This window comes from Aquarana catesbeiana, linkage group LG05, assembly GCF_042186555.1.
Source record: "Aquarana catesbeiana isolate 2022-GZ linkage group LG05, ASM4218655v1, whole genome shotgun sequence".
Classification (NCBI taxonomy): Eukaryota; Metazoa; Chordata; class Amphibia; order Anura; family Ranidae; genus Aquarana; species Aquarana catesbeiana.
The window spans coordinates 248,261,009-248,273,137 of record NC_133328.1 but is presented as its reverse complement, the minus strand read 5'-3'; the positions used below and the strand labels follow the sequence as shown (position 1 = coordinate 248,273,137).

At 42.4% G+C, this 12,129-nt stretch overlaps 1 protein-coding gene across 1 annotated transcript in view; it reads right to left on the bottom strand.

The window, feature by feature from the left end:
- Positions 1-12,129, bottom strand: part of CLPTM1L (CLPTM1 like) — a 232,071-nt gene that overhangs the window by 40,670 nt on the left and 179,272 nt on the right. Inside the window, exon 13 of the mRNA XM_073630688.1 lies at positions 4,203-4,285. Within this exon, the coding sequence (XP_073486789.1) occupies positions 4,203-4,285 (83 nt within the window). The remainder of the gene's footprint in view (positions 1-4,202; positions 4,286-12,129) is intronic.

The window sequence follows — 12,129 nt, the reverse complement described above, 5'->3', positions numbered from 1 at the left end:
GCACTGCCCGAATCTCTAGGATATTGATAGGCAAGGTTCTTTCAGTTCTTGACCACTGTCCCTGGATAGTTGTCTTTTCTAGTACTGCTCCCCAGCCTGAAAGGCTGGCATCTGTCGTTACCACTTTCCAGATGACTGGTCTGAAGGATTTTCCTTTCAGCAGATTCTGGGTTAGTAACCACCAAGTGAGGCTTTGGGACATTTTTGGGGACAGCCAAATTGGCAAGTCTAAAGCTTGAATTGTTTTGTTCCAAGTGGACAGGATACTGTTTTGCAACAATCTTGAATGGAACTGGGCATAGGGAACTGCTTCGAATGAAGCCACCATGGTTCCTAGCAACCTCATGCAGAGGCGAATAGAGGGATCGCCTTTTGACCTGACCATCCGCACCAGCTCTTTTATGGAGTTGATCTTTGCCTGAGGCAAGAATACCTTTTCCTGGGCTGTGTCTATGATCAGACCCAAGTACTCCAGCCTTTTTAGCGGTATTATGGAAGATTTCTCTAGGTTGAGAATCCAACCCAAGCTTTCCAGATAACTGTTGGTAGTGCATACGCTTTGCCCAAAACGGGCCACCGACTGGTCTATTAGCAATAGATCGTCTAGGTACACTGTGCCCTTATCCTGGCTAGAGGTGGGGCTAGCACTTTTGTGAAAACCCGGGGTGCTGTGGCTAGCCCGAAGGGCAGGGCTACAAACTGGAAATGCTGTTGTTCTAACTCGAACCGCAGAAACTTTTGGTGAGCGGGAAATATAGGAAAATGCAGGTATGCATCCCTGATGTCGATAGATGCCAGAAGCTCTTCTCCTATAAGGATAGAAACTACTGACCCGATTGTCTCCATGCGAAAAGAGCGGATCTTCAGGAACTGATTTATATTTTTTAGATCTAGAATTGGTCTGACATCTCCATTTGGTTTTGGTACCATAAAAAGATTTGAATAAAACCCCAAACCTTGTTCTTTTGTGGGTATCTGTATGATCACCCCTTGAGATATTAATTGGTCTAGTGCCTGAAACAGAGATTGTCTTTTCTCTGGGTCTTTGGGAACGCTTGACCTCAGGAAACGAGACTGTGGAAAGTCCCGAAATTCCAGCTTGTATCTCAGCTTTACCTTGGAGATGACCCCTGTCCTGAATTTCCTCTTGCCAGTCTTCTGAAAACTGCAGAAGTCTGCCCCCCACCGTGGTGAGGGGGGTTGCCTCTTCATGATCAGGCTTTAGGATTCTGCTTTGCAGGTTTCCGACCCCAGGACTTCTTTTGAGCCTGGGTCTGACCCTGTGGTTTTCCTCTAGAGTCCGACGGCGGAAGCCCTTGGCGCAGGGGAAAGAGCCCGTTTGAACGAAGGGCATTTATACTTTCTTTTGACTGGCAAAAGAGTACTTTTCCCACTAGAAATAGTTTGGAGAGGATTTGGACAAATATATCTAAATAGCCGCTCCCCATTAAAACGGAACCCAGTTAGTAGGTTTTTACATGCTGCTTCGGCTGACCAATTTTTTAACCACAGGATTCTATGCATATGCACAAGCATAAGCGTAAGGCGGGACGCCTGGTGAATAGAATCTTTAATGGCATCTATGGCAAAGCATAATGCCTTTGGTAGTTCAGCCAAATCCCGGGCTTGTTGTGCAGGAACCTCTTTAAGGGCCTGTCTAAATTGGTCCTTTAGAGATTGACAGACGCCTATTGCAGCAACTGCAAGCTGAGTAAAGGCACCTGCCAATGAAAAAGGAGATTTTAACAGGGATTCCAACTTTTTATCTGTTGGATCCTTAAGCATTTGTGCATTGTCTACAGGACAAGTTAGGCCTTTATTCACACTGGAAATCGCAGCGTCAACTGCTGGTACTTTCCATTTTTTGGAGAATTTCTCCTCCAGGGGATAAAGAATTGAAAATCTCTTAGGAGGGAGAAAATGCTTATCCAAGTGATCCCAGTCAGCAAAAATAAGCTGTTCTAGTAATGCATGTGCAGGAAACGCATGCAAAGGCTGAGAAGGTTTTAGAAGAAACCAAGCTTTCAGGAGACTCCGTTAGAGGTAGCATGAAAGTAGAACGAACCATCTCAGTAAGAGATTGTATCAGCAATTTCTCAGATTGAGAGGCTGAAAAAGGCTCATTTACCATTGTTTCCTCTGCAGAGGAATCATCATCGGTTTGTTTTTCCTCCTGATCACCTGAGGGTAACACCTCATCCTGTGCCCACTGTTCCCCTTGCAAAGGTTCTGAAGTGGGGGAGGGGGATCTAGCACACTTCCTATCCATATGAATGGAGGATGCTAATCATTCTTCCAGACCCTGCAGAGTGGAAGAAAGGACATCTTCAGTCACGTATACAGGGGCCGAGATGTGAGAAGCAGTTGCACCATCAATTTGTTCCAAAGGCTCATCCTGGCTTGCCATAATTGGTAATTCAGGCGAGGATGACAGCGTGAAAATGCGACTCAAGATCCTAGCGCCTGGGGGTGAAACCTTTAGTACCTTTTTGGTGTCTTTTTTAGCAGGCATAGTCCTAAGCACAAAAACAGAGGCACTATACAATTGCACTTAATCGCTGAATATAGTCATGACATTAAAGCCGCTATAAAGATCAGCCTAGTGCTGGGAAAAAAGTGTCCTTCCTGTAACAGGAATGCCAGTTTGCAACCCTCACGTGTCCCACAGCTCCTGTGTCCCTGTGTGCAGACTGCTTTGTTTCCTCCTCGCCAGCTGAGGAGAGACTGTCCCACCTGTGGTTGTTTTTGCCTGCTGTGCGTCCTCGTGGACGTTCACGGCACTGCGCCTAAGCCCCGCCCCCCCCTCTGAAAAATTCCACCCCTCTTTTCATTTTAAAATGTTCCCGATTCCACCTCACCGCTGATGTCCCCCTAACCCTCAGTCCCTTCAGGGAGGAGAAAGAAAACATTGTCAGATTTCTTTTTACCTGAGAAAAAAATCCCCCTCCACACGCTGCTGTGGTCACACAAATACTGAGCTTTACAGTGAAGACAACAGATTAAGGTATGTGCATAGACTCCCTCTAGTGGAGAATTTAAGGCAGGACAACATTTTTTCCCTAATAGAAGAATACATAGGTGGACTTTTCAGTTCCTAAGTTTCTTCCCTTACCTTATCCCCGCCGCAGGATTTGCTGAACATACAATCCAACCTTCACCCATCACGGCGGGCTGCGTTTAGCAAACCTTCAAGGACAGGGTCCCTAGATATTGGGGTTCCAACTTCCTTGGACCTGTAAAAGCACCCCACCAGGAAAGCTTTAGGTAATGTAGAAAGACCTAAGCCCTGGGTTCCCGGGTCCAGCCCTACAAAGAGAGGTGTTACAGGTATATACCTCCTGCTTCGAATACGAGGCCCCAGGTACCATCCATTTAGGCCTCAGTGGCACTTTGGATGGATCTGGTCTAAATCCAGTATGGATCCCTCCTGGGGCTCCTCAGAGCACATCTTCACCCGTGACCAACACCTTAGACACTGGCGAAAAAACTGATGTTCTCCTGGAAGGAGGAGGGGTTATATAGAGAGTGAACTTCCTGGATTGGGTATACCAGTGTTCATCACCTGAAGGTGGCCTATAATCCATTAAGTAATTACTCAAGGCTCTGTGTCCCATGATGTACGATAAAGAAATAAGTGCCTATACTGGTTAACCCCTTCCCGCCGCCTACTGGCCCTTTAAGAGCTTCTAAATGCCAGGAGGCGGAGACGGGCATTTGGGTTATGTGGCCGATGTGGTTGGCCGTCACAGCGGTCACATGATCAGAAAGCGCCTAATTGCAAATAGGCATCAGGAGCTTCCCGGTCTCTGCCAGTAAGTGTGCTGGAAGTGTGCAGGACGTGCGCTCTCAGCACAAAAAAGTGTTTACATTAAAAATTTACAGTAAACACTAATTTTGGTAGCATAATTATGAATGTGGAATGTATGTTCCTTGCTAAAGAACAATATTTTTCTTACTAGGGGTAAAGTTTCACTTTAATATGCAAATCAATTTTAGCTGGTCTTCAGGCATGCAACAAGATAACTGGTATTCTTAAAAAGGGGTCAGCAATGGCATCCCCAGTATTTAAGTACAGATTCCCATTAATGCTTGGAGAGATTTCATTTAAACTGAATGCCGATAAAAAAAAAAAAAATAAAAGCATGCAATAAAAATGTACAAGCCTTCAAAGTATTTTCTAATAAAAACATAAAACGTGTTACCTTTTGTATCTTATATTCAAAAGTGAATACACTGCCCCACCAATGCATAATGGGTATAATAAGTATGACAAATATTTCATTGCCTAAAAAAACAAAACAAAAAACAATACTGTTAATATAAAATCAAAATACAACTGCAATTTTTATATTATAACTGGCGCATATTATAAATTGAAAAGCAAGTGCTGCTTTAATGCCATGCCCCTGCATTGCATGGAAACACCAGCTGTGACAGCTAATAACTGTATCAACATGTTCACTTTTATTAGTTCTTGAAATTACCAACAAAATCCTGTTAATGGCACGAAAACCAATTTGGCACTCTCATGTGCTCAAAACTCCACTGTCATGCTCCCTGAAAACCATGTTGAGAAACTGACTGATTTTTAAAGCTGAACTATAGGAAAAAAAAAAAATTTACTTGCTTGCTACAGCGAGTAAAATAAGTATTGAACACGTCACCACGTTTCTAGATAAATATATTTCTAAAAGGTGGTTTAAGGTGAAATTAGGTTCTTTCCACTTCCGGATTATGTCCACAACAGTGCTCACTGGAACATTCAGAAATCCTTCTGTAACCAGTGCCATCAGTATGTTTTGGAACAATAAGGTTGTGAAGGTCATGAGATAGCTTTTACCCATCATGAGATGTTTCTTGTGTGACACCTTGATAATGGGACACGTTTGTAGGCGAACAGTTGAGACTGAACCAGCTGATATTAATTTGCACTGACAAAGGGCAGGATTGCTTTCAAATTACCGATTTCAGCTGGTGTCTTGGCTTTCCATGCCTTTTTGCAGCTCCCTTTCTTCATGTGTTCAATACCTTTTCCCTGCGTCATTCCTATTTATTACACATAACTTCATTTCTGAACTTATTTGTTTTGGTTTCTTTGTATGTATGGATTGCATGGGGTTACTGACGTGGTGAAAATTTCATATCAATAGCACCTTTAGAAATACATTTACCTAGAAAAATGATGACAAGTTCAATACTTGTTTTTCCACCGCTATATCTAGTGGATGATGAATAAGGTGATATACAAATCTTATACCAAGACTCCACTGGCAGCCTACACTCTAATCTGCTATCTGATGCTCTGAAAATGTGATTATTATAAAGGGGGTGAGCTCAAAAGGGAGCGCATATTTTTCTTCGTGCAGAAGTCCTCTCTCTGCAGTAAGTCAGGAGACTACCTACAAAATAGTTACGCGTTGGTATAGAACTCATCCGATCGAGGGCGAATACTGCTGTGCAAAATGTAAGCACATTGTTTCCCTGGAAGCCCAGGTTCTGAATCTGGGGAAGCAACTGTCAGCACTGAGAAGTCCCTCCATACTAAAGGTGAGCCAGGAATGTACACGACAGGTGCCGGCAGGGGCCAGCACAGAGGCGGGTGGAGACAAAGAGGTGCAGGCACTAGCAAAGAGTAGATGGGTGACAGTCAGGAGGGGTAGAGGGGGAAGTGCCAGGGAGGCCGATCCAGGACTGGAGGATCCCAATAAGTACGGTCCATTGAGTGACATTGGTGTTACCAGTCAGGGACCAGCACTGCTGGAGATGAGGGACTCTCCTAGCTGCCAGAGGAAGAACTCCTCCAGTGAGAGTGGGGGGGCAGCAAAGGGAAAGGAAAGACAGATTCTGGTGGTAGGGGACTCAATTCTTAGAAGGACAGAGAGGGCAATCTGTAACCAAGACCTGAAGCGCCGAACAGTATGTTGTCTACCGGGCGCTCGGGTTCGGCACATCACGGATCTTGTGGACAGATTACTGGGAGGGGCTGGGGAAGACCCGGCTGTCATGGTGCACGTTGGCACCAATGACAAAGTCAGAGGCAGATGGAGTGTCCTAAAGAACGATTTTAGGGACTTAGGAGCTAAATTGAGGAAAAGGACCTCCAAGGTAGTGTTCTCAGGAATACTACCGGTACATCGAGCCACACCAGAGAGGCAGAGGGAGATTAGGGAAGTAAACAAGTGGCTGAAGAGCTGGTGTAGTAAGGAGGGTTTTGGGTTCCTGGAGGACTGGGCCGACTTCTCAGTCGGTAACCGGTACTATAGAAGGGACGAACTGCACCTAAATGAGGAGGGTGCAGATCTGCTGGGAATGAAGATGGCCAAAAAGTTAGAGGGGTTTTTAAACTAGGCGATGGGGGGGAGGGTCCAGAGACAGTGATAGCCAGCGCGGAAGATATTCCAGAGGGTAGTATTGGGGGCATTAGTGGTAGGTTAACCAAAGCACAAAAACACAAGGTGAGTATAGTAGCAAGTCCAAGTTGCAATCTTGAAACACCCAATACGAGGACAATATGCGACCGGTCTAAACTATGTGGCATGTTCACCAATGCCAGGAGCCTGGCGGACAAGATGGGTGAACTAGAGATACTGTTGTACAAGGAGGATTTGGATTTTGTGGGAATTTCAGAGACCTGGTTCAACAGCTCTCATGATTGGCTGGCAAACATTCAAGGGTATACCCTATACCGCAAGGATAGAGAGGGTAAAAAAGGGGGAGGGGTATGCCTATATATCAAGAATAATGTACAAGTGAATGTGAGAGATGACATCACTGAGGGGGCTAGGGAGGAGGTGGAATCTTTATGGGTAGAGCTCCAAAGGGATGAAGCTAAGGGGAAAATAATACTGGGAGTATGCTATAGGCCCCCTAACCTGAGGGAGGAAGTGGAGACGGATCTCCTATCACAAATTGGATTAGCAGCAAGGATGGGAAGTGTTATCATAATGGGGGATTTTAATTATCCAGACATAGACTGGGCGGAGGGAACCGCGCATTCATTTAAGGCTCGCCAGTTCCTTAATGTCTTGCAGGACAATTTTATGGGTCAGATGGTAGACGCACCAACTAGAAATAAAACATTACTAGATCTACTGATTACCAACAATACAGACCTGATAACAGATGTGGAAATACGGGGCAATTTAGGTAACAGCGATCACAGGTCAATTAGTTTCAGTATAAATCACACAAATAGGAGACATGAAGGGAACACAAAGACACTGAATTTCAAAAGAGCCAACTTCCCTAAACTACAAACCTTGCTAAAAGGCATAAATTGGGATAAAATATTAGGAACAAAGAATACGGAGGAGAGATGGGTTTGCTTTAAGAGCATATTAAATAAGGGCATTAGCCAATGTATCCCATTGGGTAATAAATTTAAAAGAGCGAACAAACATCCTGGATGGCTTAACTCCAATGTAAAAATGCATATAAAAGCAAAGGAGAAGGCCTTCAAAAAATACAAGGTTGAGGGATCATCCACAGCATTCAGAATTTATAAAGAATGCAATAAGAAATGTAAGGGTGCAATTAGGATGGCTAAGATAGAACATGAAAGACACATAGCGGAGGAGAGCAAAAAAAATCCCAAGAAATTCTTTAAGTATGTAAACAGTAAAAAAGGGAGGACAGACCATATTGGCCCCATAAAGAATGAGGAAGGACATCTGGTTACAAAGGATGGGGAGATGGCAGAGGTATTGAATTTATTCTTCTCCTCAGTCTTCACGAGTGAATCGGGGGGCTTCAGTAACCAAAACTGCAGTGTTTATCCTCATGACACAACACAGGAAGCACCTACATGGTTAACAGAGGACGGAATTAAAATTAGACTTGAGAAACTTAACATTAATAAATCACCGGGACCAGATGGCTTGCATCCGAGGGTACTTAGGGAACTCAGTCAGGTGATTGCCAGACCGTTGTTCCTAATTTTTACAGACAGTCTATTGACTGGAATGGTACCAGCTGATTGGAGAAAAGCCAATGTAGCACCAATATTTAAAAAGGGCCCAAAAAACATCCCTGGGAATTACAGACCAGTTAGCCTAACATCAATAGTATGTAAACTCTTGGAGGGGATGATAAGGGACTATATACAAGATTTTAGTAATAAGAATGATATCATTAGCAGTAATCAGCATGGATTCATGAAGAATCGTTCTTGCCAAACCAATCTATTAACCTTCTATGAGGAGGTGAGTTGCCATCTAGATAAAGGAAGGCCCGTAGACGTGGTGTATCTGGATTTTGCAAAAGCATTTGACACAGTTCCCCATAAACGTTTACTGTACAAAATAAGGTGCGTTGGCATGGACCATAGGGTGAGTACATGGATTGAAAACTGGCTACAAGGGCGTGTTCAGAGGGTGGTGATAAATGGGGAGTACTCAGAATGGTCAGGGATGGGTAGTGGGGTCCCCCAGGGGTCTGTGCTGGGACCAATCCTATTTAATTTGTTCATAAACGACCTGGAGGATGGGATAAACAGTTCCATCTCTGTATTTGCAGACGATACTAAGCTAAGCAGGGCAATAACTTCTCCGCAGGATGTGGAAATCTTGCAAAAAGACCTGAACAAATTAATGGGGTGGGTGACTACATGGCAAATGAGGTTCAATGTAGAAAAATGTAAAATAATGCATTTGGGTGGCAAAAATATGAATGCAATCTATACACTGGGGGGAGAACCTCTGGGGGAATCTAGGATGGAAAAGGACTTGGGGGTCCTAGTGGATGATAGGCTCAGCAATGGCATGCAATGCCAAGCTGCTGCTAATAAAGCAAACAGAATATTGGCATGCATTAAAAGGGGGATCAACTGCAGAGATAAAACGATAATTCTCCCGCTCTACAAGACTCTGGTCCGGCCGCACCTGGAGTATGCTGTCCAGTTCTGGGCACCAGTCCTCAGGAGGGACGTACTGGAAATGGAGCGAGTACAAAGAAGGGCAACAAAGCTAATAAAGGGTCTGGAGGATCTTAGTTATGAGGAAAGGTTGCGAGCACTGAACTTATTCTCTCTGGAGAAGAGACGCTTGAGAGGGGATGTGATTTCAATTTACAAATACTGTACTGGTGACCCCACAATAGGGATAAAACTTTTTCGCAGAAGAGAGTTTAATAAGACTCGTGGCCACTCATTACAATTAGAAGAAAAGAGGTTTAACCTTAAACTACGTAGAGGGTTCTTTACTGTAAGAGCGGCAAGGATGTGGAATTCCCTTCCACAGGCGGTGGTCTCAGCGGGGAGCATTGATAGCTTCAAGAAACTATTAGATAATCACCTGAATGACCGCAATATACAGGGATATGTAATGTAATACTGACACATAATCACACACATAGGTTGGACTTGATGGACTTGTGTCTTTTTTCAACCTCACCTACTATGTAACTATGTAACTCTGTCGGTCTTGGCCAAGCTATTTCATAATCACGCCGATTGCTGCTGCCACTGTGGCCTGCATACAGGCACCATCCTAAATATCTTTTGGGAATACCAAGCAAACTTTTTGGCAGCCAGTCCTTCAACTTGTACACAAATCTACGGACATTTCTTTGCACGATGACCCAGCTGCAGTTTTACTCAACTTTATCCATGAAATGATGTCATAAGTCCCTTCTTAATGCAGCACGGGCGTGCATTCTATACCGGTGGAAGCAACAGGCAGGGACAACAGTAGTGTAATAATATCCCTTGCGCTGGTCGAATGTGAAAAAATACAAAATAGAGTATAATAAAATAGAATGAAATAAAATAAGTGGCGAAATCCCACAAATACAAACGCAATTACTTTTGGCATGATCAAACCTACTATAAACAACTAGTAGGAATAGCCATGGGTGCCAAATTTGCACCAGGAGTGGCAAATGCATTTATGGCACAGTGGGAAGAAAAAGCGGTATACACAGATACCCCCGCTGAATTAACATTATACAAAAGATTTATTGATGACGTGGTAATAGTCTGGAATGGAGACAAAAATACTTTAGAAACGTTCCTCAATAAACTAAACAACAATGATAGAAATATTAATTTAGTATGGAAAATAGACACAAAAGAAATAGACTTCCTGGACCTGAACATCAGCCTAGAGGGACAGAAAATAGTAACCAAAACACACTTCAAGAAGGTGGACGCTAACAGCTACCTGTCAATAGACAGTTGCCATTTTAAACCTTGGCTATATAACATCCCAAAAGGCCAGCTCACAAGAATAAAAAGAAACTGTACTAAAGAAGAGGACTATTTCAACCAAGCAAGATTGATTGGAGACAGGTTTAAAGCAAAGGGATATGACGATCAGTGGATTGACAACCAGATTGAACATGTAAATCTAATGGATAGAAAAAGAATGATTGAAGAACATCCCAAGAAGAGACTACAACAAGAGGTACCCAGTATAATCCTTGACTTCAATACACAATATAAAGATGTAGCAAGGGTAATCCAAAAACATTGGCACATTTTAAAAAATGATAAAGACCTAAAAGAAATATTACCGGAAAAGCCTAATATTGTCTACAAAAGAGCACCGGCCATCAGAGACATAATAGTGAAATCAGTAGTTGACCCACCACCGGCACCCTCCTTTACATTCTTCTCAGGGAAAGGTTTTTATCCCTGTCGCAATTGCTATGCGTGCGAAAAAATTTCAAGGAAAATGCAAAGAATTCACAGCAACCAATACAGGACAAACCTACGAGATTAGAGATTTTATAGGGTGTCACACAGAAGGGGTGGTCTATATATTACAATGTAGCTGTAATCTCCAATATGTAGGCCGCACAAAAAGAGCACTGAAGACATGAATACAAGAGCATGTACAGAACATCAAATCTGGTTTCCCCAAACATAATGTGTCAAAACATTTTGCACTAGTGCACAATAAAGACCCCACACACCTCCAATTTTGGGGAATAGAAAAGCACAAACCATCATGGAGGGGGAGTCACTTGATTAGAGATATTAGCCGCAAAGAATCCAAATAGATTCATACTTTGCGGACTCTTGTACCTGGGGGCTTAAATGTAGAGTTCGATTTGAACAGTTTTTTAAGCAATTTTTAATAATCTATGCATAAGGGATTTGGTAATTATTAGTGGTTTTAACACACTTATATTTACCCCGTGGATACATCTATCCCAGTACTATAGGACCCATGGCCTTACTAATACACCATAAACATTAGTGCATGGCACAGTAAAATCTTTATTATATTTTTTATATTTCATATATTTTTCTATATATGGGATAGTTTAACAACCAATACTTCAGTTTTCTGGTGTACACGAGTAAACTTTTTTATAGATTTGCTCATTTATCTAATAGCCATTATGGATAATGTACTTCCAATTCCATTTTATATTTCTTATCGACATTTTTTATCTGTATAAATATTAAGTTTTTCTTAGTGTAGATCTGATTATTCTCTATTTACAGTACATTTATATATATATATTTTTTTTTTATCGGTTTTAAATTAATTATTTTTGTGATTTAAAACTAACAGCTATTTAATGATTGAATTGAATGTAAAAAGATTTATGCATAAAAAATACCTATGTATATATGAGGTAGTTCTTTAGAGCACTCTCATGCCTGCTTCATTGGCATATAGTCTATATAGTTTAATATAGAACAATATCTGACTTATTATGCGCTATGAAATTCAGGAACGCTGTAGTTAATTTTTATTAATTTCTATTAAACATATACTATTTATATGTAATAATCCCAATAAATTAACATCCATAGAAACCAGATTATATAATAACTAGTTTTAATTTTAGGGTTATCTTGCATAATGTGACGTTTCTCTGTCCGATCGCAGTGTACATAAGCCTTGTTATTACAACAAGTATGCCACCATTAAAATGGCCGCGCGCATACTCTAACCTGTGATAGAGGAACAACAGCAGGTACCTACAACAAAATGGAGACCATAACATTCCCCTTAGTCTCTAGCAAAATGGCGCTAGACTAAAAACATATGAACCACAAGTAAAATGGCGGCCCGAGACCTTCCGGTCCCATTATATTTAAGCCAACCCTCAGCAGCCAATCCGGTTCCCCAGATGAAGGCACGTGACGGTGCCGTAACGCGTAGGGATTGGCTGAGC